This window comes from Squalius cephalus, assembly GCF_949319135.1.
Source record: "Squalius cephalus genome assembly, chromosome: 9".
Lineage (NCBI taxonomy): Eukaryota > Metazoa > Chordata > Actinopteri > Cypriniformes > Leuciscidae > Squalius > Squalius cephalus.
This window is the reverse complement of record NC_137130.1, coordinates 4,185,053-4,210,558: the sequence shown is the minus strand read 5'-3', so window position 1 is coordinate 4,210,558 and position 25,506 is coordinate 4,185,053. Positions and strand designations below refer to the sequence as shown.

The 25,506-nt window shown below is 37.9% G+C and overlaps 1 protein-coding gene and 1 long non-coding RNA gene across 4 annotated transcripts in view; one reads left to right on the top strand and one right to left on the bottom strand.

The window, feature by feature from the left end:
* Positions 1-25,506, top strand: part of LOC307164826 (potassium voltage-gated channel subfamily H member 7) — a 107,086-nt gene that overhangs the window by 65,513 nt on the left and 16,067 nt on the right. For all 3 annotated transcript variants that reach the window (XM_079881974.1, XM_079881975.1, XM_079881973.1), the window contains 5 exons: positions 1,719-2,144; positions 9,670-10,069; positions 12,841-13,040; positions 18,115-18,367; positions 25,244-25,449. In XM_079881974.1, coding sequence (XP_079738100.1) covers positions 1,719-2,144; positions 9,670-10,069; positions 12,841-13,040; positions 18,115-18,367; positions 25,244-25,449 — 1,485 coding nt within the window. The remainder of the gene's footprint in view (positions 1-1,718; positions 2,145-9,669; positions 10,070-12,840; positions 13,041-18,114; positions 18,368-25,243; positions 25,450-25,506) is intronic.
* On the bottom strand, positions 18,274-25,284 carry LOC307164838. Its single transcript, XR_013822349.1, has 3 exons — positions 25,220-25,284; positions 24,531-24,644; positions 18,274-18,336 (listed from the first exon to the last, which is right to left on the bottom strand). It is a non-coding gene; the product is annotated as an uncharacterized lncRNA (long non-coding RNA).

The following is a 25,506-nucleotide window of genomic DNA, read 5'->3' as shown; positions in this document are numbered from 1 at the left end:
TGAAAATTACATATTATGTAATTAACTTCTTTCTGTTATTATTATTATTATTATGCAAATGATAATAATAATTGTGCATATGTGCAAATAGTTTAACAATAATGAATAATAATGATAATTAGTTCTGTCATGACAACTCTCGCAGTGTTTGGCATTGAAAAGGGCGAGACAATGTTTGGTCTTGGTGGAATAGATCTGCTGTTGCTGCTATTGGTTATTGCTGCTGCTGCTGATATTACTGCTGCTGCTGCTGCTGATATTGCTGCTGCTGCTGATATTGCTGCTGCTGCTGATATTGCTGCTACTGCTGATATTGCTGCTACTGCTGATATTGCTGCTGCTGTTATTGTTGCTGCTGTTATTGCTGCTGCTGCTGATATTACTGCTGCTGCTGATATTGCTGCTGCTGCTGATATTGCTGCTACTGCTGATATTGCTGCTACTGCTGATATTGCTGCTGCTATTATTGCTGCTGATGATGATATTGCTGCTGCTGTTATTGTTTCTGCTGCTGTTATTGCTGCTGCTGTTATTGTTTCTGCTGTTATTGCTGCTGCTGCTGTTATTGTTGCTGCTGCTGCTGTTATTGTTTTTGCTGTTATTGCTGCTGCTGTTATTGCTGCTGCTGCTGCTGCTGATGATATTGCTGCTGCTGTTATTGTTTTTGCTGTTATTGCTGCTGCTGTTATTGCTGCTGCTGCTGATGATGATATTGCTGCTGCTGCTGTTATTGCTGCTGCTGCTGATGATGATGATATTGCTGCTGCTGCTGCTGTTATTGCTACTGCTGATATTGCTGCTCCTGCTGTTATTGCTGCTGCTGTTGATTATTGCTGCTGCTGTTGTTGGTTATTGCTGCTACTGCTGATATTGCTGCTGGTGTTGATTATTGCTGCTGCTGCTGCTGTTGGTTATTGCTGCTGCTGTTGTTGATTATTGCTGCTGCTGTTATTGTTGTTGCTGCTGCTGGTTATTACTGCTGATGCTGCTGTTATTGCTGCTGTTATTGCTGCTGCTGCTATTGCTGCTGCTGGTATTGCTGTTACTGCTGCTGTTCCTGCTGCTGCTGTTATTGTTGTTATTGCTGTTGCTGCTGTTGGTCATTGCTGCTGCTGTTGGTTATTGCTGTCGCTGCTGTTGGTTATTGCTGTCGCTGCTGTTGGTTATTGCTGTTGCTGCTGTTGCTTATTGCTGTCGCTGCTGTTGCTGTTATGGCTGCTGCAGAGCAAGTACAGGACTTGCTACTGCCAATGCATACACAACACGCTGCTGTAAGCAAGTAAGGCATGCTGCTGCTGTAACATATAGCATACATGAATTACCCGTAGCAGATCTGTACAGGTGGAGCTGGGAAAGGTGGAGGGTTTCTGAAAGTGCGCTACAAACTGCTACAACAAATGCTGACCAAGTATTTGAAGGTTGAGCAGTGAGCTCATTGGCTACTGATATAACAGGAACCAATCAGCTGTGTCCTATAGAGAATGATGTGATTGCAAGCAGATTGAATTAAGGACCTATCAGTCTGCGCCATCTAGAGTTTCATGACAGACCTTTGTAGTTATTATTATTCTTCTAAATAAACTCCATTCCATTTGCATTAGATGCTAACCTTTTTGCACAGGAGATTCTCCACTGGTTTAGCATGTTTCTCTGTCAGGACAGACCTGAGATTATGTACCATGCAATACTCACGTTTTTGCCTGCCTCTCCTGTTCCAGGTCTTGTCGCTGGGCGCAGATGTGCTGCCGGAATACAAGCTCCAGACGCCACGCATGGATAAGTTCACCATCCTGCACTACAGCCCATTCAAAGCAATGTGGGATTGGCTCATTCTGCTGCTGGTTATTTATACAGCCATTTTAACCCCTTATTCTGCTGCCTTCCTGCTCAACGACATCGAGGAGCAAAAAAGACGGAAATGTGGCTATTCCTGCAGCCCTCTTAACATGGTGGACTTAATGGTGGACATCATGTTCATCATCGACATCCTCATAAACTTTCGCACCACGTACGTGAACTTGAACGAGGAGGTGGTGAGCGATCCGGGGAAGATCGCCATCCATTACTTCAAAGGCTGGTTCCTTATAGACATGGTGGCGGCCATTCCCTTCGACCTGCTCATATTTGGATCAGGATCAGAAGATGTAAGTGACACCAGAACTTAATCAGCTTCCATCTGCATTTGGCTGCCGGTGTAAACCAGGGATCTTAAACTCAAATGATCAATTGGCAGGTGGTGCTCTCCTTCTCATTGGCACAGTTATACACTTAACACACACACATGCAGCCAAATTTTGCAATGGATGTGAGCATACAGGCCTGTTTTTGTTGTCAACGAGGCTACTATTATGTATTTACAATTGTGCAATTATGAGGCATATTTTTTAATTAATACAACACTTCAAATGTTTGGGGTCGGAAAGATTTAGTAATGTTTTTGAAAGAAGTCTCACCAAGGCTGCATTTGTTTGATCAAAAATACAGAAAAAATTTAATATTGTGAAATATTAATACAATTTAAAATGACTTTTCTATTTGGATATATATTAAATTTTAATTTATTCCTTTGACGCAAAACTAAATTTTCAAACATTTTGAAAACAGTTGAAAACCCTGATAAATTCTTTGATGAATAGAAAGTTCAAAAGAACAGCATTTATTTGAAATAGAATTTTTCTGTAACACCATAAATGTCTTTATTGTCCTTTTTGATCAACATAATGCATCCTTGCTGAATAAAAGTATTAATTTATTTCACAAAAAAAATTCTTGCAGACCCCAAACTCTTGAACGATGGTGTATGCATTTGGCAGATGCGTTTATTCAAAGCAACTGACAAAGCATTTAATATATCTGGGATTTTATCATATCATGCATGTACACCAGAAATCAAACCCATGAACTTGGCATCACAATCACCATATCAGTTGAGCTACAGAAACATTTGGAAATAGGCTGTCTGCTTTAAGAGAACAACAGAAAAACATTCAAATCAAGTTAAAAAAAAAGAAGTTTAGGGGAAACCAGGTCTCGCATGCCAATAGTTTAAGACCTAAACTATTTGTTTACCCATTTATTTATTTATTTAATTCATTGTTTGTACTGCGTCCATTATGTAGATCCGATCAGATCTAGCGTTTTGCAGAGGTCAGAAAGCTTTTAGCACTGGTGGGCTGCTGATTCTTCTTACAAACACAATACAAATATTTCAGTGAATCAGGGATTACAGTGTTGTTTTCCACCCCTTTTCTTTTTTTGAATGGCCTTCATTTCTGAATCCATTTATTTGGATTAGTGGCTTACCAAACTGGAGTCAATGATTATGGTGAGAGAGAGAGAGAGGAAAGAGAAAACTGATGTTTGAACAGCTTACAGCCTGAATCATTGGCACGCCGGTTGGCTTGTTTCCTCGCGTGTTTATGTAGGCACATCCGTCAATGGCCTATCATGAGCTCTTGGCACATCCCAGCATATGGTTTCCTTGGTTTGTGGCCTGTTCCAGTGACAGCAACTCTGTCAGAGCCATATACAGCCTAAGGACACCAGAAACAAACACAGTGGCTTTTAAAATATTAAAGAATGGAATTATAGATTAAGACCTACTGGAAATGTCATTATTTGATGGCATGCTGTATATTTTTAGACGATAGAGGGGTTTTGATGCTTGGTCTTGCTAAGTATATTGCTTTCGTTCAGATCATATTTCCCCAGAGGTCTCATATTCGCACAGTTGTTCTGAAAAGGGCCATCGAGCTCCAGCCATCCAACAGCATTGAAGATCACCCAATTAACAAAGCTCACGCTCTCAGCATCTGCGCTCGTTTTCACTGGAGGCGCTCTTCACATCTGTCTCTGGTCACAACTAGGGATGGGTGATATAGCTAAAAAAAAATCTTCAAATTTATGTATCTGTTCTCTGAAATGTCTGAAAAGTGTGATTTCTTTTTTTCACAGGAATCCAAATGTCTAATTTTTCACAACCAAACAGTGAGTGTAGTAGATGCAAAATATTTAATTAAAGGTAAAATGATTAAAGGCATGGTTTCCACACTATTTTTCACTAAATGCAATATAAAAATAATATATATATTTAATTGCACAAGTATAACAATACAGTCATAATCATCCCCTTTCCTGAAATATTTTAATCCTACAAGATTTCTGTAAACATTTTTAATTTGCAAATTACTCATTGAAATCCAGTTTTGGATCAATAGGCTGTTAAAACAGAAAAGTTTGAACTGATTCACACAAACTTACAAACTCTATTTTATTTTTTACATTAAATAGTCTGAATCTAATTGAACTTGAATGAATGTTTGGTTGGAATTATGGTTTCTCTGATTGAAAAAAATAATCAATTTCAAATATTTCAGACCAAATACATACACATACAGTACCGTTCAAGTTTGCCGTTGGTACAACTTTAAAAAACACTGTCACATCTTTGTCTTTACTGTCGCTTTTGATTAATCTAATGTATCATTAGTGAATAACATTACACAAATGAGACATGACTGCGCCACTGAGGATGCTTTACGGTGAACTGATGCCTCTGTGGTCTGCCAGATAGATATGATCTGCTAGTCAGCGGTCAGACTGCGGTGTGTTTGTGCACTACTTAGGGAATAAGCTGGGTCAGGCTGATGGCAGGTGGTTTTAGGATGCATCTCAGTCACAGCACTCAGATGAAAAACTTTGGGTCTCTGCAAAACCCACTGGCGACGACCACAGCTTGCACAAGCCCTTATTATATTTGACAGGCTTTTATTTTATATTTGACATTTGTACTTATCAACACAACATGCATGAGCATATAGTCATATAGCCTGGGTTTCCCCATGCTGCCTTGAGCGCAGCGCGATTTTATTCACACTGCTAGGCAGCCTGGACACCATGGACCAGATTTTCCCCTCAAAAAGGGAACCAATCACAGAACGGGGAGGGAGCAGCAAGACGATGACGACGTCTATGCGACACACTGAAGCAGTTTGTTTATATCTATGGACAGTGTTCGAACTATACCGTGTCTTTTGGGGGAGCCCACTTTTGTTGATGGTTTTTTTTTTCAACAGCGGGGGGGGGGGGGGGGGGGGGGTATTGGTTATGCGCGTGCCATACGAGGATGGGAAGTTCGAATCATTTTACTGACTCTTGTTCGATCTCGTTCATCAAAATGAAAATCTTTTTTCGAGCCATTTCGTTCATCTAAGAGGCAAATGTTTACTTTTAACAGGCAAATTCCCCGAACACATCCACCTACGCAATCTTGATTATATTCTGAATTAAGAAATCATTATAATGCAGTCAAAAATAATTAACAAGGAACATAAATAATTACTTTACCTTCAGAATCTTTCATTCATCTGTCACGTGACAGACGCAATTATGAATGGATCGTTCATGAACGACAGATATATAACAGCTACAAGTCACAAGTGTATGCACTACTTGCTTTATGCAAGCACTATATAGGATAAATCACTGTACAGGATTTACCCTATTATACTTTATTGATAGGTCAAACAGCAAACATCCACCAACAAATAGTCTATAAATAGGATGTCTTTGAGTTCACATGAACAACGGTTAAATTATTCGTCGGGCTACAGAAGAATACCATAATTCCTCCGTTCAATTAGGCCTAAGACATCGAGAGTCACGCAGACCTATAACAACCCAGCCACAACACATTTTGGGAATAACATGCCTTACCTTAACACAGAATGGATTTCAAGGACTTCGCGCACAGATCAATGGTCTCTTTATATTTTTTTCGACGAATCTGTAAGTAAACATGAGTGGAATTTGCACCGCAGCGCCACCACACCTGATGCTCATGACAAGAATAGCATGCATAGTTATCTTTATTGAAGTGAATTACCGGTAGGTTTAAATCGCCATCCTGCATGAATGAATGATATTTTTGCTATTTTACACATAATAATCCACGATGATCACATTACACAAAACTGAAATTGAACGTCAAAATAACACATTTGTCAATATTTTTTGAGACCCCCCAAAATTTCACAAATCACGTTTTCAGGGGAGCCCATGTCTTATTAAGGGGAGCCGAGCTCCCCCTAGCTCCCCCGTAGTTCGCACCCTGTCTATGGATCCAACATGGCAGCAGACGCGAAGTTACCTTTCGATGCAGCCTTAGATAGTGTTCTAAGTAGTTTAGAACGCAAGTTTATTTCGTCTTCTTCCTCGTCCAATTTCTGTCGCTCTACATACGTCATCTGGTATAAATGAAACGATTGGCTATGAGCTACGTACAGGCGCATTTGATAGACATTCGTAGAGCCCAATAAACGGCTCTGGGCATTCGTAAACCACGCCTCAAATACGAGAAAATGAACATGTGGTTCCCAGACCACGTCTCAATGAGAAAGAGGTCTGACGTTAGCCAGGCTAATACACATTGATTCACATTTTTACCATTACGCATACCGTCATCAGGACATGTGTGTTTGATGGATAATTATGTTGACTTGACATAACATGTTAGCAAGATGTGTTAAAACATATGCTAGCATCATGCTAAAGAATGCTAGTAATGTGCTAAAACATGTTAGCAACATATAGGCTACATGTTAGAAATATGTTAACATTGTGCTAAATCATGATTTTAAAAAAATGTTAGAAACATTAAAACATACTATAAACATATAGATGATTTTAGGAGCATGCTAACAATGTGCTACATGATGTTAATACATGTTAAAAGCATGGTAGCAGTCTGTTAAATCATGATAGGAACATGCTAAATCATGCTATCAACATGTTAAAACATGCTATAAACATGCTAGCATTGTGCTAAAAACATGTTAGCAACATTTTATTGACTTCTCTGAGTTGAACCTCACTCATGGTTGTAATAGTTGTTTTAAACTTTCAGACAAGGCTTCAAACTTTACTCGTCTAGTTAAACAGTGAAATTTAAAATGAGGTCAAACTTGATTAACAATCAGTTTAATTGAGCATCCATCGTATCGGCATGTCCAGCTATAACTCAAAGACGTGATTTGCTGTGAACAGGATCTGCTAATGAGTTTATAATGGGCCGCTCATGATAGATGCAGCACTTCTCAACGTGAGAGTAGAAAAATCCCACGTGCTTTGCTCCACAAGCTCGCCAACACACTGTCAGTGCTCGTATATGTTAGGAATCCTGACAGATGCATCCGTTAAGACATGTTCTAAAAATACCCGGCGCAGGTCCTAACCTCGCTTTGTGAGGCCACGGTATAATTGCCAGCTAAACAAATGATCTCCCACCGGGGGACGAGTGATGTTGTTGAAGGAGTCTTTCGGATGAGACGGTGCCCGCTGTCAGCTCCTATAGGGACCGTTGTCTCTATCTATTGAACACATTTCACCTGCAAATGAGGATTTATCTTGGTAGTTCAGCAAGAGCTAGACGAGAAGTGCGGATTCTGAAATTCATTACTCAGGTCTCTCGGGTTGGGGGTTTATTTTATCCTCACGGTGCAAAATTTTGATGAGATGGATCTCTGGTGTTGGCACAGCAGTGTAATGGACTAAAATTAAACAGGATTATCAAAATATTAATTAGTGTGGCAGTCATGAAGACATTACAGTAGAACCCAGAAATGAGCTTTGGGTGTATTAGGCCACAGTGCGTTCCGGCTTTTCTAATACGGTTAACTGTGGTTAATTAAAGCTATAAAAGCCCACGCTCTGTGCCAAAACCTAGTGAGGCTACGATATATATAGGAATAAGTGAGTGATTCGGAAAACTCTTCATAGGCTGGAATTCCAAGTGTTACATAAATAACACAAAGTGCATGGGATTCCCAAATCACAACTGATTTCAGAAGAGTTTGAAGATTACGTTAAGCATGTTACCCAATCTGTTTCATAATGAATCGAAAATACATTTAAACTTCTCATAATATCAAAGCATCTTTAATGTTGTGTTTTGTGCTTTAGCAAAGTATCTGTCAAACAAATTAAAACCGAAAGCGTGATATGGCTTTGTGTCCTTGTTGAGCTGTAAAAAACTGTGATTTAATTTAAGTATAAAATTCTATAGTATTAAATAGCTTGTGATCTGTGAACTCCATATCTGCATGTGCTGTGAGTTTAGCGTGCATATAGGAACGTAGCGGGCACCAGTTTCGCATTATTTTCACATTTGCCTAATTCCCAACATTTTCATAAGAAGATGATTACAGCATTTCACCTGATTTGTAATGAGACCCGTTTGTAAACCTGGTTTCACAGAAAAAGTGGTCAGTAGTCTAGATGTATATAGCCGCCGTTGTTCTCTCATGTTCAGGAAGCTGTCCTCTGTGAAATGCACTGTGCACAAGCAGACTTGTGGGTTGAACTACTCAGGAACAGATTCATAAATAAATCCTAACATCTGATCCCCAATTTAATCCGTTTTCAGAAGGCCAAACAAATGGGGTTTGTGTTGGCATCCAAACGTGACATGACGACAACACTACAATTCACTGAATCCTCGTCTTCTTTCTTCGCGCGTGCCTTTGGACGGGCATTATGCTAGTATTTCACATTGTGACGTGGACGTTTGAGGACGTAATATCTGTACTTGGATTGAGGCGTTTTATGCAGGTCTGGAATCTCTGTTAGGGTGCTTTCACATCTGTATTTCGGTTCATTTGGTCCGGACCAAGGGCGAAAAATGATACTTTGTAGCATTTTTCAGGCGTTTTGGTTCCTTTTCACACCACACTGATCGCTCTGGTCCGAATCAGTTTATGAGTTGATAAAACGAACCAAAATGCAGTCACGTGACAACATCCACATCACTCTTTGGCCAGATGTGTCTTGAACGCATTTCCATAACTGCACTTCATTTGGTCAGAATTAACATGTGGGAAAATTCCAACAGAAATCCCGGAAGTAAACAAAGAGGTGGAAAATCCAGCAAACAACACGCCGATGTTTACTATGGTGAGACGACTGCGTGGGCTGATTGTATCCTTGGTCATATTTTATTATATAGTTTGTCTACACCACTTTAGACAAACAATAATATTTGAGAATGAAACGAGGAATGAGGCTCGAAAATAATGTTAATAATTTCTATCAGGCTCCGCACCTCCTCACAACTCCAAGTTAAAGCGCAAACTGTCAATAAACATTTCTCCTCATCCCATAATGCACAGCGCAGCTGACTACGGCAACTGGTTTAGTCCAAAAATGCGCAGTTCTTTGGCAGTTGGTTCTGTTCGAGGTTGGATCACGTTCTCACCACAAACGAACCGCTCCAGAGTTCGTTTCTCCTCTTCGAGGTGGTCTCGGTACACTTGTTTGGTCCGCTTTTGGTGCGCACCCAATTGCGATTGCCGCATTCACACCTGCCCAAACGAACCGCACCAATGGGGAAAACGAACTCTAGTGCGATTCAACCGAACTAAATGAGGCAGGTGTGAAAGCACCCTTAGATGGAATAAATCCTACTTTGCAGATCTAAATGCACAAACAGATATATCACACACTAAGGGAAAAGGAAAACATTAAAAAGCACAGATCACTAGGTTTTGAAGCCTAAGAGAAAGCAACAGATAACCTGATTAGCCTTAATGAGTCAAATGAGTATTTTCCAATCTTTCTTGGTAAAATACAATCTGTTTGCAATCTTACTAATGAGCACCTTCTCTCTTTCCCAAGACGACCACTCTGATTGGCCTGTTGAAGACAGCGCGACTCCTCCGACTGGTTCGTGTTGCCAGAAAGCTGGACCGTTACTCTGAATACGGCGCTGCAGTTCTCATGCTCCTCATGTGTATATTTGCTCTTATTGCCCATTGGCTCGCTTGCATCTGGTACGCCATTGGAAATATGGAGAAACCGTACCTGGACCATAAGATCGGCTGGCTTGACAATCTCGAGGTGTCCATTGGGAAGAAAATAAACTACAGTGACCCCAGCTCTGGGCCGACTATAAAGGATAAATACGTCACTGCACTGTACTTCACATTCAGTTCGCTGACCAGCGTGGGCTTTGGAAACGTGTCCCCGAACACCAACTCGGAGAAGATCTTCTCCATCTGCGTCATGCTCATTGGATGTAAGTCTGAAACACATGCATGTACGCAAATAGCTTAAAGGGATCAATCGTTCCAAAACTGACATTTCTGTCATCATTTACTCGCCCTCATGACGTCCCAAACAAAACAAAAACAATTATTTTTCTGGAGAAACAGAAAGGGAGAAAGTTTAAATGAAAAAAAAAAAAAAAAGGTGACTAAATAGTTTAATGTTTGGGTGAAATATTCCTTTGAATAGTGAAAGCAATATGTACACAACCATTTAAAAGCTTAAAGTTTTTTTAAAGGAATCAGTAGGCCTACTTTTATTCAGCAAAGACGCATTAAATTGCTCAAAAGTGAAATTAAAGACATTTATTAGTTACAAAAGATTTCTCTCTCAAATAAATCTTGTTCTTTTGAACTTTCTATTCATCAAAGAATGCTGAATTCCTCTAAAATATGAATATTTAACATTGATAATAATCAGAAATGTTTCTTTAGCATCAAATCATCATATTAGAATGATTTCTGAAGGATCATGTGACTCTGAAGACTGGAGTAATGATGCTGAAAATTCAGCTTTGATCACAGGAATAAATTACATTTTAAAATATTTTCACATAGAAAACAGTCAATTAAAATTGTAATAAAATTTCACAATATTTACTGTATTGTTGATCAAATAAATGCGGCCTTGGTTAGCATAAGAGTCTTAAAAACATTTTTAAAGAATATAATTGAGCCCTGTTTGATCGTGAGAGAAACTTAGCAAGGTATATGAAAAAAAAAAAAATGAATTAATATTGTTCAATATTCAATTGAAGTGCTTGTCCTGAGATGGCTGCAATGAATTTGAAATGACTCAGGTATCTGTAAACAATTCAGACTGCCATATTTAATCTCTGTTTCAATCTAGCAGATTAATCCTAATACTATTTCATATCAATATGTTTATTGTCTTTTCAAGACCCCATGACATCATCTTTAATCCATGTCTGTTAGTGTTTAGCCCAGCTACTGTACTGCTAAATGTTGACAAAAATACATTTTAGCATAGGCTATACATTTACAGTAAAAATACTGAGGACTCATCCTGCACTCAGGGACAGACAGTGGTGTAAAGCATTTGTGTAAATGTAGGTAGTTACTGTACTTAAAGGGATAGTTCACCCCCAAAAAAAGGAAATTCTGTCATTTCTTGCCCACCCTCAAGTTGTTTCAAACCTGTATGAATTTCTTTCTTCTGCTGAACACAAAAGAAGATATTTTGAAGAATGTTGGTAACCAAACAGTTGATATAAAGAAATATAGAAATTCAGAATAAATGTCATACAGGTTTGAAACAACTTGAGGATGATGACAGAATTTTCTTTATTTTTGGGTGAAGTATCATTTTGGCTACTTTGTACTCTGATCATCAAAGATATTAGCAACTGTTACTCTCTACTTGACTACATTTTTAAATAAGTATGTATTTTTACACCAATACATTTACTCATTGCATTTTGCATAGCACCTAACTTTTTCTGCAGCAGTTTATTTCTGCTACAAAAGTGATATCGCCATCTACAGGGCATTAAAGGCTCTATACCTTGTGCGTTTCACTAGCCTGACTTCGTCATACTCATATTCTAGTCAGAATGTGAGTCTGAGACTGCTCCATAGAGATTTGATTATGGGGCGTGTCTCAACCGAACCAGGAAAAAAAAAAAACTCTGCACTCAATTGGATAGACCTACAACCAATCAGAGCAACGGAGTAAATGACGCATGTTCTTCATTCATATTTTCAACCTACAAAATGTCGCGGCTCTCTGTTCCTCTTTTAAAATGAATGCGCTGTGGATATCTTCTATAACAGACGCGATGGCGGAATCTACACATGATGTTTCATAAACAAAGTTCGGGAGGAGCACGTACAAATAATCAATCCAATATCAACTTGTCATCAAACAATACCATGTCTAACGTTACCCTATATCAGCATGAGGAAGCATATTCACTCTGTCAACTTACCTAACACTCCTTGACAGTTTTTCAGCATCCCTCCACCACCCCGAATCCTCACTCTTGTCTTGTTCTCTCACAACCAGGAACACGGGGAGTATGGCTACCGAGCCCACAGCCCTCGGACAGCACGTCATATACGCATTTAGTCTATCTGACTTATTTGTGTGAACTCGTGAAATCTTATTATATATGCATTTATTCTATCTGACTTATTTGTAAATGTGAACTCGTGAAATCTCAATTCTCCAGCTGCACTCGTCTTTGTTGTAAACTAATTCAAATCAAGCGCTCTTTGGTGACGTGGGTGATTACGTTACCGTTGCTCATCTGTCCATCATCGTATAAAGCCCGCCCTGACAATTTGATTGGTCCGAACAATTTTTGTTCGGGCATAATAGCTCCTCAACGGAGCGAGTCCAGACCGAACTTCCCGACCAAAAAATATTGTGGGCGGGGTTCGGGCTGGCACCCAGGCTAGCGTTTCACCCTCGCTCACCCAAACTTGCCTACAGGGCTACTTTACGTGAACGCGAGTGCATTAGCAGGTATTGCTGAATCGCAGGGGTTTCATATATGAGATGAAACCAGCACGTCCAGTGCAAGTCTTTAAAGATAAGACATTGAAAAACCAGTCCAAAGTCAAAAATCTATCCCATCATCCCTCAGTGGACAGCACAGTTAAAAATACAGCTATTGAATCAGAACACATCAAGCATAATAATGATAATAATATATATTATATAATAATATAACCTTGCATTTGCAATTTCACCCATGTGACCCTGCCTTGTCTTCTCCAGCTCTGATGTACGCCAGCATTTTTGGGAACGTTTCTGCCATCATCCAGCGGCTGTATTCGGGGACGGCTCGCTACCACATGCAGATGCTCCGTGTGAAAGAGTTCATCCGGTTCCACCAGATCCCAAACCCGCTCAGGCAGAGACTGGAGGAGTACTTCCAACACTCGTGGACCTACACCAATGGCATCGACCTGAACACGGTGCGTTTGATACATCCTGATCTAGTTATTCAACTATTTTAGCCATGATAATTTCATTGCATGCGTTTTCAAACCTTTTTTTAAGATTCGCTAAGACACACTCAAAAAATGATGGTTTCAACCCATGTTTGGGTCAAATATGGACAAACCCATCAGTTGGTTTTAATTTTTATCGACCAAAACATAAGTTGAAACAACCCAGCATTTTTTTGAGTGTAGGATCTATCAATAGTTTCTTTAAATCAAGGCTTTGCAAAAGGTCAATTAAAAACAATCATAAAACAAAAAGCGAGCGCTTTTTCTCTGAACTGTCTGCATTGCATGTGCGCCACAAGTACCGGATGTATGTAGGTTTATTTTATGGTAGCGGCTATTTGCACTAAGCGCAAATAGCAATAGATGCTATTTACACTATGTTTAAATAGAAATAGATTTCTATTTACACTGTAAAAATAGCAGCATTTTCTTTGCAATATGTGTACATGGTAGTTAGATGCTTTTTATACTTATAGTGGCAGATGCTATTTGCACCTCAGTGTTGTTGTACATTAAACGGTATGCAATAATAACAGTGTAAATTATTACATTTATTAAATTATTAAATGGATGCCACCTTATTGGCACAATAAAGCCCTCCCTTCACCTACCCCTATCTGACACGTTAGACACTTTATTTCTACTTTTCAGACAAATGCCTTTCAAATCTGTTATTTGTTGGGAAAAGGGAGTAGAGCGAGTTTGGCAAAAGGCAGATTCGAACTCGGGTTGAATTGAGCTGTTGTTGACAAATCACCGTCTACTGTAATTTTGTCTGGCCCAATCAGACATCAGTGGGCGGAGTTAGTGTAAATAGCCTCTGCCAACACTTAGTGTAAATCGACACTCCGCTATTTAATTTCTGTTGCTCATTGAAGTTGGTTTGTTTAAAGGCACACTATGCAAGATTTGTACCTTAATATAACAGCTTCGAAATCATTTAGATGGTAAACTAACTCGTAGTAGGGTGAATCATCCCGATAGCAAGGGGGGTGGGGGGGACGCCGCTGGCAAAACCAGCAAGGCAAGTTTGAGAGGTGGCGTCCCGACAAATCTCGCGAGAATCACGACTTGCTTTACGGCACGACGTCACACACATCAACAACATATGAAGCAGTCTCTGTGGAAGACACTAGCACGCATTTCAGACGTGAATCATGGCAGAGTCGACGAATAAAACGAAGAAAGCACGGTCGGAAGAGTGCAGAGACGGCTCTGCATGAGTGGTCTTTACGACAGTAACGCTAAATACAAGTTCTCCAAAGTGACTCTAGGGGGCGCTGTTTGAGAAAAACGGAAACTGCATAGTGTGCCTTTAACAAGTAACACTGTTGACAGAAGAACGCTAGTGGAAGACAGTTATACGAGTTGCAATAAAGCCCAGCGTTTAGTTGATCCTGATAAGTGCTCATTGTCACAGTTGAAAACACGTCGGCTTTCTTCTTCCATGAGGGGGTTTGGCATCACGAATGCTTTATTTCCAGTCAGACCTTTATAGAACGCGACACACTTCTCCTGGAAATCCTGTAGAATTCAACCAATCAGATCCTGAAGCATTTCCAATTTTGTGTGCCATACTTATCAGACGTTCAGCCAACGATCCGAGGCAGAGACTGGGGGACTTCAAGTAAATATTTTCACGAGTTAACACTTACAGATAAGTCAGATAGAATAAAAGCGTATTTGGCATGCTGTCCGAGGAGAGGGCTCCGGGCTCGGTATTCGGCCCGAACCCAGAGTAATCCCCCCGTATTCCTGGCTGTAAAAGAATGAGCCAAGAGTGAGGAGTCGGGGTGGTGGAGGGATGCTGAAAAACTGTCAAGGAATGTTAGGTGAGTTGACAGAGTGAATATATATATGCTTCGTCATGCTGATTAGGGTAGACGTAATTGTTTGATGACAAGTAGATTGGATTGATTATCTGAATGTGCTCCTCCCGAACTTTGTTTATAAAACATCATTTACGTCAAACGGGTTCAGCTGACGAAAAAGTGTGTGCATCCCTGTGCTAAGTCATGTTTGTTGGCACAATTCAGCCAAAAATGAAAAAAAACTTTAATCATATACTCACCTTCACGTTCCTTATTTTTTCTGTGGAATGCAAAAGCTCTAAAAAAGACGAAAAAGCACCATATGAGAATAATTAAAGTAGTTCATACAACTTGTGCGCCGTATTCCAAATCTTCTGAAGAAATATAATCGTTTTCCACCAGGAAAAAGAGCAAAATTAAAGTTGTTATTCGCTGAAAATGACCTGTAAAATATATAAAAGAGCCAAATTAAAAAAAAGTTCTCATTTTGTGTTCCTCAAAAAAAGAAAATATGTGTTTGTAATACAAGGGTGACTTGACTATATGATAAGTAAACAATGGCAGACGTTTCATTTTTGGCTGAGCTATTCCTATAAATGATCTCTGAAATGCAATCTGAACATGTGATCACAGTATGAAAGTGTGAGTTTATGTACTGAAAGCAACACCTGTCTCTCTCCATGTCTGCCTCGTGTGAAATGGATCGACCTCGCCACTCTGGGAAGAGCAGGAGGTATTTATATAAACGCATCTTCATTCATGTCTTAACTCTCATACACATCAATAATAGTTATAATAAAAATAAATAAAAAGTGCATCAAAATCATATATACTCGCATATACATATTTCATGCTAGCATGATTTAACATATATTAGATGGGCGTCTATCGTAGCCATTCTATTTTAGACGAGACTTGGAGATTAAAAGTTGCATTTCTTAAAGCAAGTCTGCATGTTGCTAAGAAACTGAATCATTTTTGTTGGCTATTATTGAAGCCTCATTATTTCCTCTCTTTTAATTTATAATTGCACTGCTAGTATGTACACAGTAGTTGGCACTTGCATCATTTTTTCACTTTCACTTAATCTGTCTAGGTTAAAGTCTCTTTCCTGCCACTTTAGCTGGATGAATACTTTGGCACAAACATCATAATGCAAAACGTCATTAGCAGTGGAAAAAAACCCTCTTAACACCAGGACTCTGTTCCAAAACCTAGTGAACTGTCGCTTTAAGGCATCATAGAAGCGCTCCCGTCTTGAAGGCTGCATCACATTACATATTTCACAATATTACTGTTTTTACTTTTGATCAGATAAATGAAGCCTTGCTGAGCTTAAGAGACTTCCTTCAAAAATACTAAATAATCTTAGCGACCCCAAATTTACGAACAGTAATAAGTCTTGTTTTTAAATTGTACTTAACATTTGTGAGTGTTATTATTATTATTATTATTATTATTATTATTATTATTATTATTATTATTATTATTATTATAAGAGTACTGTATTGTTAGTGCCAAACAACATTTCACTGAAATTTCAGTTAGGATTAGGTATCGTTTGCATTTGAACTATTCTGCTAATCGATGCCTAATTTCAATTCCAATAAGATAAAAAAAAAAACGTAGATATCATTCACATTTATTCGAAGTCTTACTCCAAAACATTTGATTGTAGCTGAACACCATGAACAAAAATCAACAGGGTAAAGAACACTTACACAAGAAACTTTTGCCTTTGGTTTAAAAATACCATAGCAAAAACAACTAGCCTAACTAAAATACATTTCAAGAATTATTAAAGAAAAGTAAACTAATAAAAGTCAAGTAATAAAAAAATAAATACAACTAAACAAACATACGATTGTGTGATTTTCAGGTATTCAGGTACAGAAACTGTAATCAAATGTAAAATAATACTGCATTTTATAAAAAAAATATATACATTACAAATATATTTACAAAAGTTATTCAGTCAAGAACAGTGAGTGGATTTTCTTTGTTGACTAACGTTAGTATAGAGACGGCAGCAGGAATATTAGGCTACTGTCACTTTAAGAAACACAATATACTGTTACACATGCGTGTTCTTTCTCGACTGTTTACATTCACTTAAGACAATCGACTGTTTATGAGGATATTTTGACAGTATTTTGTGTGTATTTGTCCGTTCAAGTGCAAAAAGACGCAGAAGAGATCTCAGTTCAGTGTCACGCACTAGTCGGTATGAGAAGCGGCTTTCTGTGAGCAAGTTTTGGATGTGTGCGCAGCACAGAAAACAGTGCGTGGGTCTTCTTGTACTTGAATGGTTTAAAGTCCTATTAAAATGCACACAAAGGAATTAATAAGAGGAATCCATATGTTAAAGGGGTGGTTGATTATGATTTCAGTTTTCTAACTTTAGTTAGTGTGTAATGTTGCTGTTTGAGCATAAACAACATCTGCAAAGTTACAACGCTCAAAGTTTAAAGCAAAGAGAGATATTTGCTTTTAAAGAAATCGCTTTTTAAGGATTACAACAAACGGCTGGTAGAGACTACACAAGCTTCCTCCCGGGTTAGTGACATCACTAACCCCAGAATTTACATAAACCCCGCCCCCTGAACACGATTTATAGATTATCATGACAGAATATGCTAATCAATGACTAGAAGATAACTACACATAAGCTTTATAAATTCACCAACTAACCATTCAGAAATGTTGTCTACATGTCACCTCTTCTTGAGTCTCTCCTCCGGTTTGAACAAAAAAGGCTAAAAGTTTATGAAATTTTCAGTGCGTGTGTGTGTGAGTGCAAGCTCTTGAAGCTCCGCCCCCTGTGCCGGGAGCAGCAGCTCATTTGCATTTAAAGGAACAGACACAAAATGGTGTGTTTTTGCTCTCCCACAAAAAGTGACAATTTTAACATGCTATATAAAAATATCTGTGGGGTATTTTGAGCTAAAACTTCACACACACACTCTGGGGACATCAGAGACTTATTTTACATCTTGTGAAAAGGGCTTTATACCACCCCTTTAATTTTATAACAAGTATCCGATTTTCGAAATTCCAACCCTAGTCAGGACGTTGCCTGTGTACGAGTTACAGAGCCTATTAACACCACAGAATAACAAACAGTGTAATTGAAGATAATGTCTGCACTAATGTTTTGCCTTTAATCTTCAGTAATGGATCTGATAGAGTGGAGTATCTTTTCACCTCATTCTCACGTCTCTCTGCAGGTCTTAAAGGGCTTTCCTGAGTGTTTGCAGGCAGATATTTGTCTCCATCTGAACCAAAGTCTCCTTCAGGGATGTAAGGCATTCCAGGGTGCGACTCAAGGGTGTCTGCGTGCTCTCGCCATGCGCTTCAAAACCACGCACGCCCCTCCTGGAGACACACTCGTGCACTGTGGAGACGTTCTCACCGCGCTCTACTTCCTGTCTCGAGGATCCATTGAGATCCTCAAGGACGACATAGTGGTGGCCATTCTGGGTAAGAGCTCACAAGCTTGTTTTGAAGGAAGCGCTAATGGAAAGTGACTTCAAATCCATAATATATGAAAAACATGAATATATAAAATGAATTAAAAAAAAATATTACTATAAAATTACACACACACATTATATTATATGTGTGTGTGCATATATACATATAGTATATGTGTGCGTGTATTTACATTTACATTTAGTCATTTAGCAGACGCTTTTGTCCAAAGCGACTTACAATTTAGGACTAATCGTGAAATGGCAAAAACAACGCAAGAAGTGCTCAAAATACGAAGTTCAGGCATTGTTCAGAGTAACAAAAGCCAGATAAGGGAGGATTAAAGAAAAAAAATTATATATATATATATATATATATATATATATATATATATATATATATATATATATATATATATATATATATATATATATTTTTTTTTTTTTTTTTTTATGAGGTTGCACATTGCTGCAGATTGGTATATATTGCACAATTGCTGCATATTGTGAGTGTGTGTGTGTGTGTATATATATGAGGTTGCACATTGGTATATATACCATGTATATATACACACACACATATATATATATATATATATATATATATATATATATATATATATATATATATATATATATATATATATATATATATATATTTTTTTTCTTTAATATATATATATATATATATTATTCATTTCATTTTATTTAGTGCTTTTCTCTGCAAATTTGGCCAGGATGGGATTTTTAATGACCACAGAGAGTCAGGACCTCGGTTTAACGTCTCATCCGAACGATGGTGCTTGTTACAGTATAGTGTCCCCGTCACTTTACTAGGGCGTTTGGACCCACAAAGACCACAGAGTGAGCGCCCCCTACTGGCCTCAGTAACACCTCTTCCAGCAGTAACCTGGTTTTATATATATATATATATATATATATATATATATATATATATATATATATATATATACAGTGCTATGCATAAGTTTAGACACCCATACTAAAGTTGACTAAAAAGAGGAATAAAAAATCATCTTTTGGAAACTGAACTTAATGCCTTAATTTAAAAAATTAGTCTGGACACCCCTATGTTAAATTCCCATAGAGGCAGGCAGATCTTTATTTTTAAAGGCCAGTTACTTCATGGATCCAGGATACTATGCATCCTGATAAAGTTCCCTTGGCCTTTGGAATTAAAATAGCCCCACATCATCACATAGCATTCACCATACCTAGAAATTGGCATGGTTTTATTTCAGTTAGCCTAAAAGCTAGTTTGATTTGCATTGAGAGATGATCTTATGGAAAGTACTCCATGCCAATCTCTAGGTATGGTGAAGGCTATGTGATGATGTGGGGCTATTTTAATTCCAAAGGCCAAGGGAACTTTATCAGGATGCATAGTATCCTAAAAAAAAAATTAAAAAAAATACTTAAAAATAAAAATCTGCCTGCTTCTATGGGAATTTAACATAGGGGTGTCCAAACTTATGCACCCTGTATTTTAAGGAAGAACATTTATTTATTTATGATACATTATTCATTCACAAAGAAAATTGGTGTCCTAAAAGGTTGGATTTTTCCTAATTTTTTAAATTAAGGCATTAAGTTCAGTTTCCAAAAGATGATTTTTTTATTCCTCTTTTTAGTCAACTTTAGAATGGGTGTCTAAACTTATGCATAGCACTGTATATATGCACACACGTAACATGCTCACCAATGCTGCATTTATTTGATCAAAAATATAGTAAAAACAGTAATATTGTGAAATATTATTACAATTTAAAAGAACTCTTTTCTATTTGAATAAATTTTCAAATGTAATTTATTCCTGTGATCAAAGCTGAATTTTCAGCATTACTCCAGTCTTCAGTGTCACATGATCCTTCAGAAATCATTCTAATATGATGATTTGATGCTCAGAAAATATTTATGATTATTATCATCTGATTATTTATGTTGAAAATAGTTTCATATTTTTGTGCAAACCATAATACGTTCTTTTTTTTCAAGATTCTTTGATGAATATAAAGTCAAAAAGAACATAATTTATTTGAAATATAAATATTTTAGAACATTATAAATGCTTTACTGTCATTATTGATTAATTTAATGCATCATTGCTGAATACAATTATTTTTATTTAAATAATTTTAATATTAATATTTAATTTTAATATTAATTTCTTTAAAAAAAGAAAAAAATCTTACTGACCCCCAAACTTTTCAAATGTTAGTTTATAAAAAATATAATGACTATTACTCAGTCGCGTTTAGAAGGAAATTTTGAGATTAGACCTCTTGGTACTTCAATAACCCTGCTCTAGATATTTAATTAAGGAATCACTTTTTCACTTATAAATGACTATTTTAATCAAGAGTAGACTATTTTTAAAATCTTGCATAAGAATATATGTCATTGTCTCATTATTTCTCACTGTGCTCTTGTGATCGATGTTTTAGAGAAAGCCGATAATGCAATAGTTTGAGTTGTGTGTGTGCGAGGACTTTCTGTTGTTTACCGATGCGCTGGTTAGCAACGAGAGAGAGAGAGAGAGAGAGAGAGAGAGAGAGAGAGAGGGCACACGCTGTATCTCCCACTGGGTAGATGTGCCATTGTCCCTACAAGCTTTAACACACAGCAGAGAGCCCAGGTGCCCAGGGTGCCGTTTGCTCCGTCTACAAATCAAAAGGCACAGTTATTGTTCTCTCAGAAAATGTCAAACAGATGAGCATATTCTGGAAACAAGCCTGCCTTTCCTTTTCAGGTTTTTTTGCATTGTGTTCCATTCTGTGTCTAGAACCGTGTCTGATAAGAAGAGGCTTCTGACATTTCTATTAAGTGGCTCCTGCTGGATGTGTCTGGCATCTTCAAAGCGACAGGAGAGAGAGAGGGAGAGAGAGAGAGAGAGAGAGAGAGAGGGAGAGAGAGAGAGAGAGAGAGAGAGAGAGAGAGAGAGAGAGAGAGAGAGAGAGAGAGAGAGAGAGAGAGAGAGAGAGAGAGAGAGAGAGAGAGAGAGACATTGCACATGAGAACGTGAGGGAAAGAACAAAATAAGAAACTGTAGATCTTGTCTGATCTGAATGGAATTCTACATTAGTAGTGATTGACAAATGAGTTTTTTAATGGCAGATGCTAAAATACTGATAACTAGATTATGGCTGATATACAATTCATTTAAACCACATGAGATGCACAAAGTTACCATTATATACCATATACACCATATATACTTTACCATTCAACTTTACCATTAATTTATTCAGCTATAATGTATTAAATTGATTAAAAGTGATGGTAAAGACGTCATTTAAAACGTTATAAAAGAATTTCATTTTAAATAAATGCTGTTCTTTTGAACATTCTACTCATCAAAGAATCATGAATCATAATTATTGGTAATAATAATAAATGTTTCTTGAGCATCAAATCATCATATTAGAATGATTTCTGAAGGATCATGTGACACTGAAGACTGGAGTAACTTTGCTTTGATCACAGAAATAAATTGCATTTGAAAATATATTTACATAGAAAAGAGTTATTTTAAATTGTAATAATATTTCACAATATTACTGTTTTTACTGTATTTTTGATTGGACAAATGCAGTCTTGGTGAGCAGACTTCTTTCAAAAACATTTGAAAAACTTTGAAATAAATATGCCTAATTTAAACGTTTTTACGCATTATATACTTGAAATTCACTAGAATATTTGAAATCAGAAACTGTGCATTAACCCATTAATCGTTCCATCACTATTGACTACTAAAACAGCGAAGTAGTATAAAAAAGATGGATTTGTGCGTCAAGTGATGAGGGAGGGGAGTGAAATTATATTTATATCGTCTTGCTATATGTCATTTTCTTTACATTTAAAAAAGAGCTATTTAAGGGGAAAAAAAACAATCCTTGCGAGGAGATCCCCAGTGTGCCTCCTTTATTTTAAAACCCACCAGACGCCACTGCAATCTTTTAGTCATTTGCTTGTGTTCTGAAAGCGAACCCTTAGTGTTGTGTAATATCGGAGCGATACATGTGCAGTTCATGACAACAATAATTAGCCAGCACTTTTGATGCCAGAGAGCCGGCGTGTGACTGACAGGTCTTCTCAACTTCAACACAGTTTAAAAGCTCTGTTTTTTCATCAGATGAATATTCGGTGACATAATAGGGTCAAAACAGTGCAGTGCAGACGGAGCACGGTGAGAAGTTCTCAAACCTCACAAAGTGACTCTTTATGCTGAAATGCTGCCAATAGAGCTGAACTCATGTTGAACCCTGAGCCTTCATTTAAAGGGATATTTCACCGCTGGAAAGATGAATGTGTATTTAAATTGGGTCATTTATGTAGTAGAAATGTGAGATTATTTTAGAAGTTGGAGCCTTCTAGACTGAGAAAAGCCAGAAAATGTATTTTTGGCTCATGTGGATGAAAGACAACAACTCCCAGAATGCACTTGCGTCGCTGCCCTACGAGGACACTCCCAAGCCACGCCTACCGGTTACAGAGGGCAGTATCGGGAGAAATGATACAACTAGGCTACTAGTCGACTCGAAACTGAAAAGACGGCGTTTAATCGTGAGATCCCCCTATGGGCGGGTTGAAGACATGCGGAACGAGCTCCTCCTACTGGCTGGAGTCTCTCGCCTCTGGACAAAAAAGCCTCTGATGAGATAAATGACGATTTTTGCGTCATCTGAGGTTTTTTTCCAGGCACACAATACAGAAATCTCTCGTCTCAGGGGGACATGAGGGAGGGAAGCACGGTCATTCGAAAATACTACCGGGTTTCTACTGATACAAAGCTTAATGCTAATCGGTGAAGTATCCCTTTAATAATGTTCTTTGGATCCATTAAGAAGAGAAAGTGCTTCTCATCCCTCCTGTGCTCCACTGGAAGGCCCACAATGCTTCACTTCTTCTGCATCTTCATGGTGAGATTTAGAAAGGTGTCAGATCCCTTATGAACAGCCGTGTCAGGCATTTTAGCCAATTGAGTTTAATGTCACCTGCAGCTCAGTCACGTCTCTCTCATTTAAAGCAGAATCACTCGGTGGGCCTGACATTTACCCGGGAGCGGCCCAGCTGAGAGCCCGCTGATTTTTGAGATAAACTGTAACTTGAATGGACTTTGGTGCAGGACGTTTGAGCCATTTTATAAAACATAAGAGACAATGGTAAGGAAAGATGTATAATTAAAAATAAAATACATCTGCACTTCCTGAACAAGCAGTGCTTCTTAAGGTTGAGATACATTACTGTTCAAAAGTTGTTGTTTTTTTAACAAGATGTATTAAAATTGATCAAAAGTGACAGTAAAGTAATTTATAATGTTACAAAAGATTTGTACTTTTTAACTTACTATTCACCAAAGAATCCTGAATAGAAAGTACCACAGTTTCCACAAAAACAGCAGCAAAAACATTTTGAACATTGATAATAATAAGAAATGTTTCTTGAGCAGTAAATCATCATGATTTCTGAAGGATCATGTGACACTGAAGACTGGAGTAATGATGCTGAAAATTCAGCTTTGATCACAGGAATAAATTACATTTAAATATATATTCAAATAGAAAACAGTTATTTTAAATTGTAATGATATTTCACAATATTACTGTTTTTACTGTAAATTTTTGATCAAATAAATGCAGCATTGGTGAGCAGAAGAGACTTTAAAAACATTTTAAAATCCAACCAACCTCAAACTTTCGAAAGTCAGTGTTTTATTATATAAAATTCTTTGTTTCTGCAATAATGAAATCTGTCATATCGCTCAGCGCACGTCTTGTTTTCAACTGCACACCGGAATCAATAGTGTAAAGGCGGCTATAAATGATTAAATATATGCAAGGAAGGCAAGACTAATTACAATTCAGAATGCAAATAGAAGAAAGAAAGAAGACAGAAAAGGAGGGGTTTAAAGAGACATCAAACATTTCAGACACTGTGAGAAAAGAGCTGATTCTGACGATTAAAGTGTTTTTTGAGCTTGGATCCATGTAGATCTCAACAAAATAAGGAGCCTTTAAAATAGCATAAAAGTGGCACTTTAATTCAAAAGAGCAATTCAAATCCTGTTTTCTGAGATCTTTAAAGAAAGGCAAAAGAACAAACAGTTGTTATTCAACGAGAGGTCGAGGGGAAAAGAACAGCATATACAGTACCTGACATCATCTGATTCATAATCTCCACAGGCAGAGCGAGCGCTGCTAATCCGCATGACCTGAACTGACCTTGCTTGTCCAGACACACGTACTGTATACACACACAATCAGCATCTGAAATCCCATGCAGACACAAGCATATAGATCAGTCTCTGAGGCAAACAGTGTGGTACTGTACGGCTTCTGTGACAGTAGTGCACATAAAAAAGGCAACGTGTGTGACCCTGGATCACAAAACCAGTCTCAAGTCGCACGGGTATATTTGTGGCAATAGCCAACAATACATTGTATGGGTCAAAATTACCCATTTTTCTTTTATGCCAAAAATCATTAGGATATTAAGTGAAGATCATGTTCCATGAAGATATTTAGTAAATTTCCTACCGTAAATATATAAAACATTTATTTTTGTGAGTGAATGCAGCACAATCGCCAACATAAATGAACAACTTTAAAGGAGATTTTCTCAATGTTTAGATTTTTTTGCACCCTCAGATTCCAGATTTTCAATAGTTGTATCTCGACCAAATATTGTCCTATCCTAGCAAACCATACATCAATGGAAAGCTTATTTATACAGCTTTCAGATTATGTATAATGTCAATTTCTCAACCCATGTGACTGGTTTTGAGGGTCACATTTGTCTAAACATTCATGCATCTGCGTTCTAGACTTACGACAAACCTAACCTGAATGTGTGCTTTGTTCTCCAGGTAAGAATGATATATTTGGAGAGATGATCCACCTGTACGCCAAGCCGGGGAAGTCGAACGCTGACGTCCGAGCGCTCAGCTACTGCGACCTGCACACCATCCAGAGAGAAGAGCTGCTGGAGGTTTTAGACATGTATCCAGAGTTCGCAGACTATTTCCTCACCAATCTGGAGCTGACCTTTAACCTGCGGGATGAGACTTCAAAGGTACTTCCCATCGAAAGCAAGAAATAATATACAAAACATATGAAATGAAAGCATTTC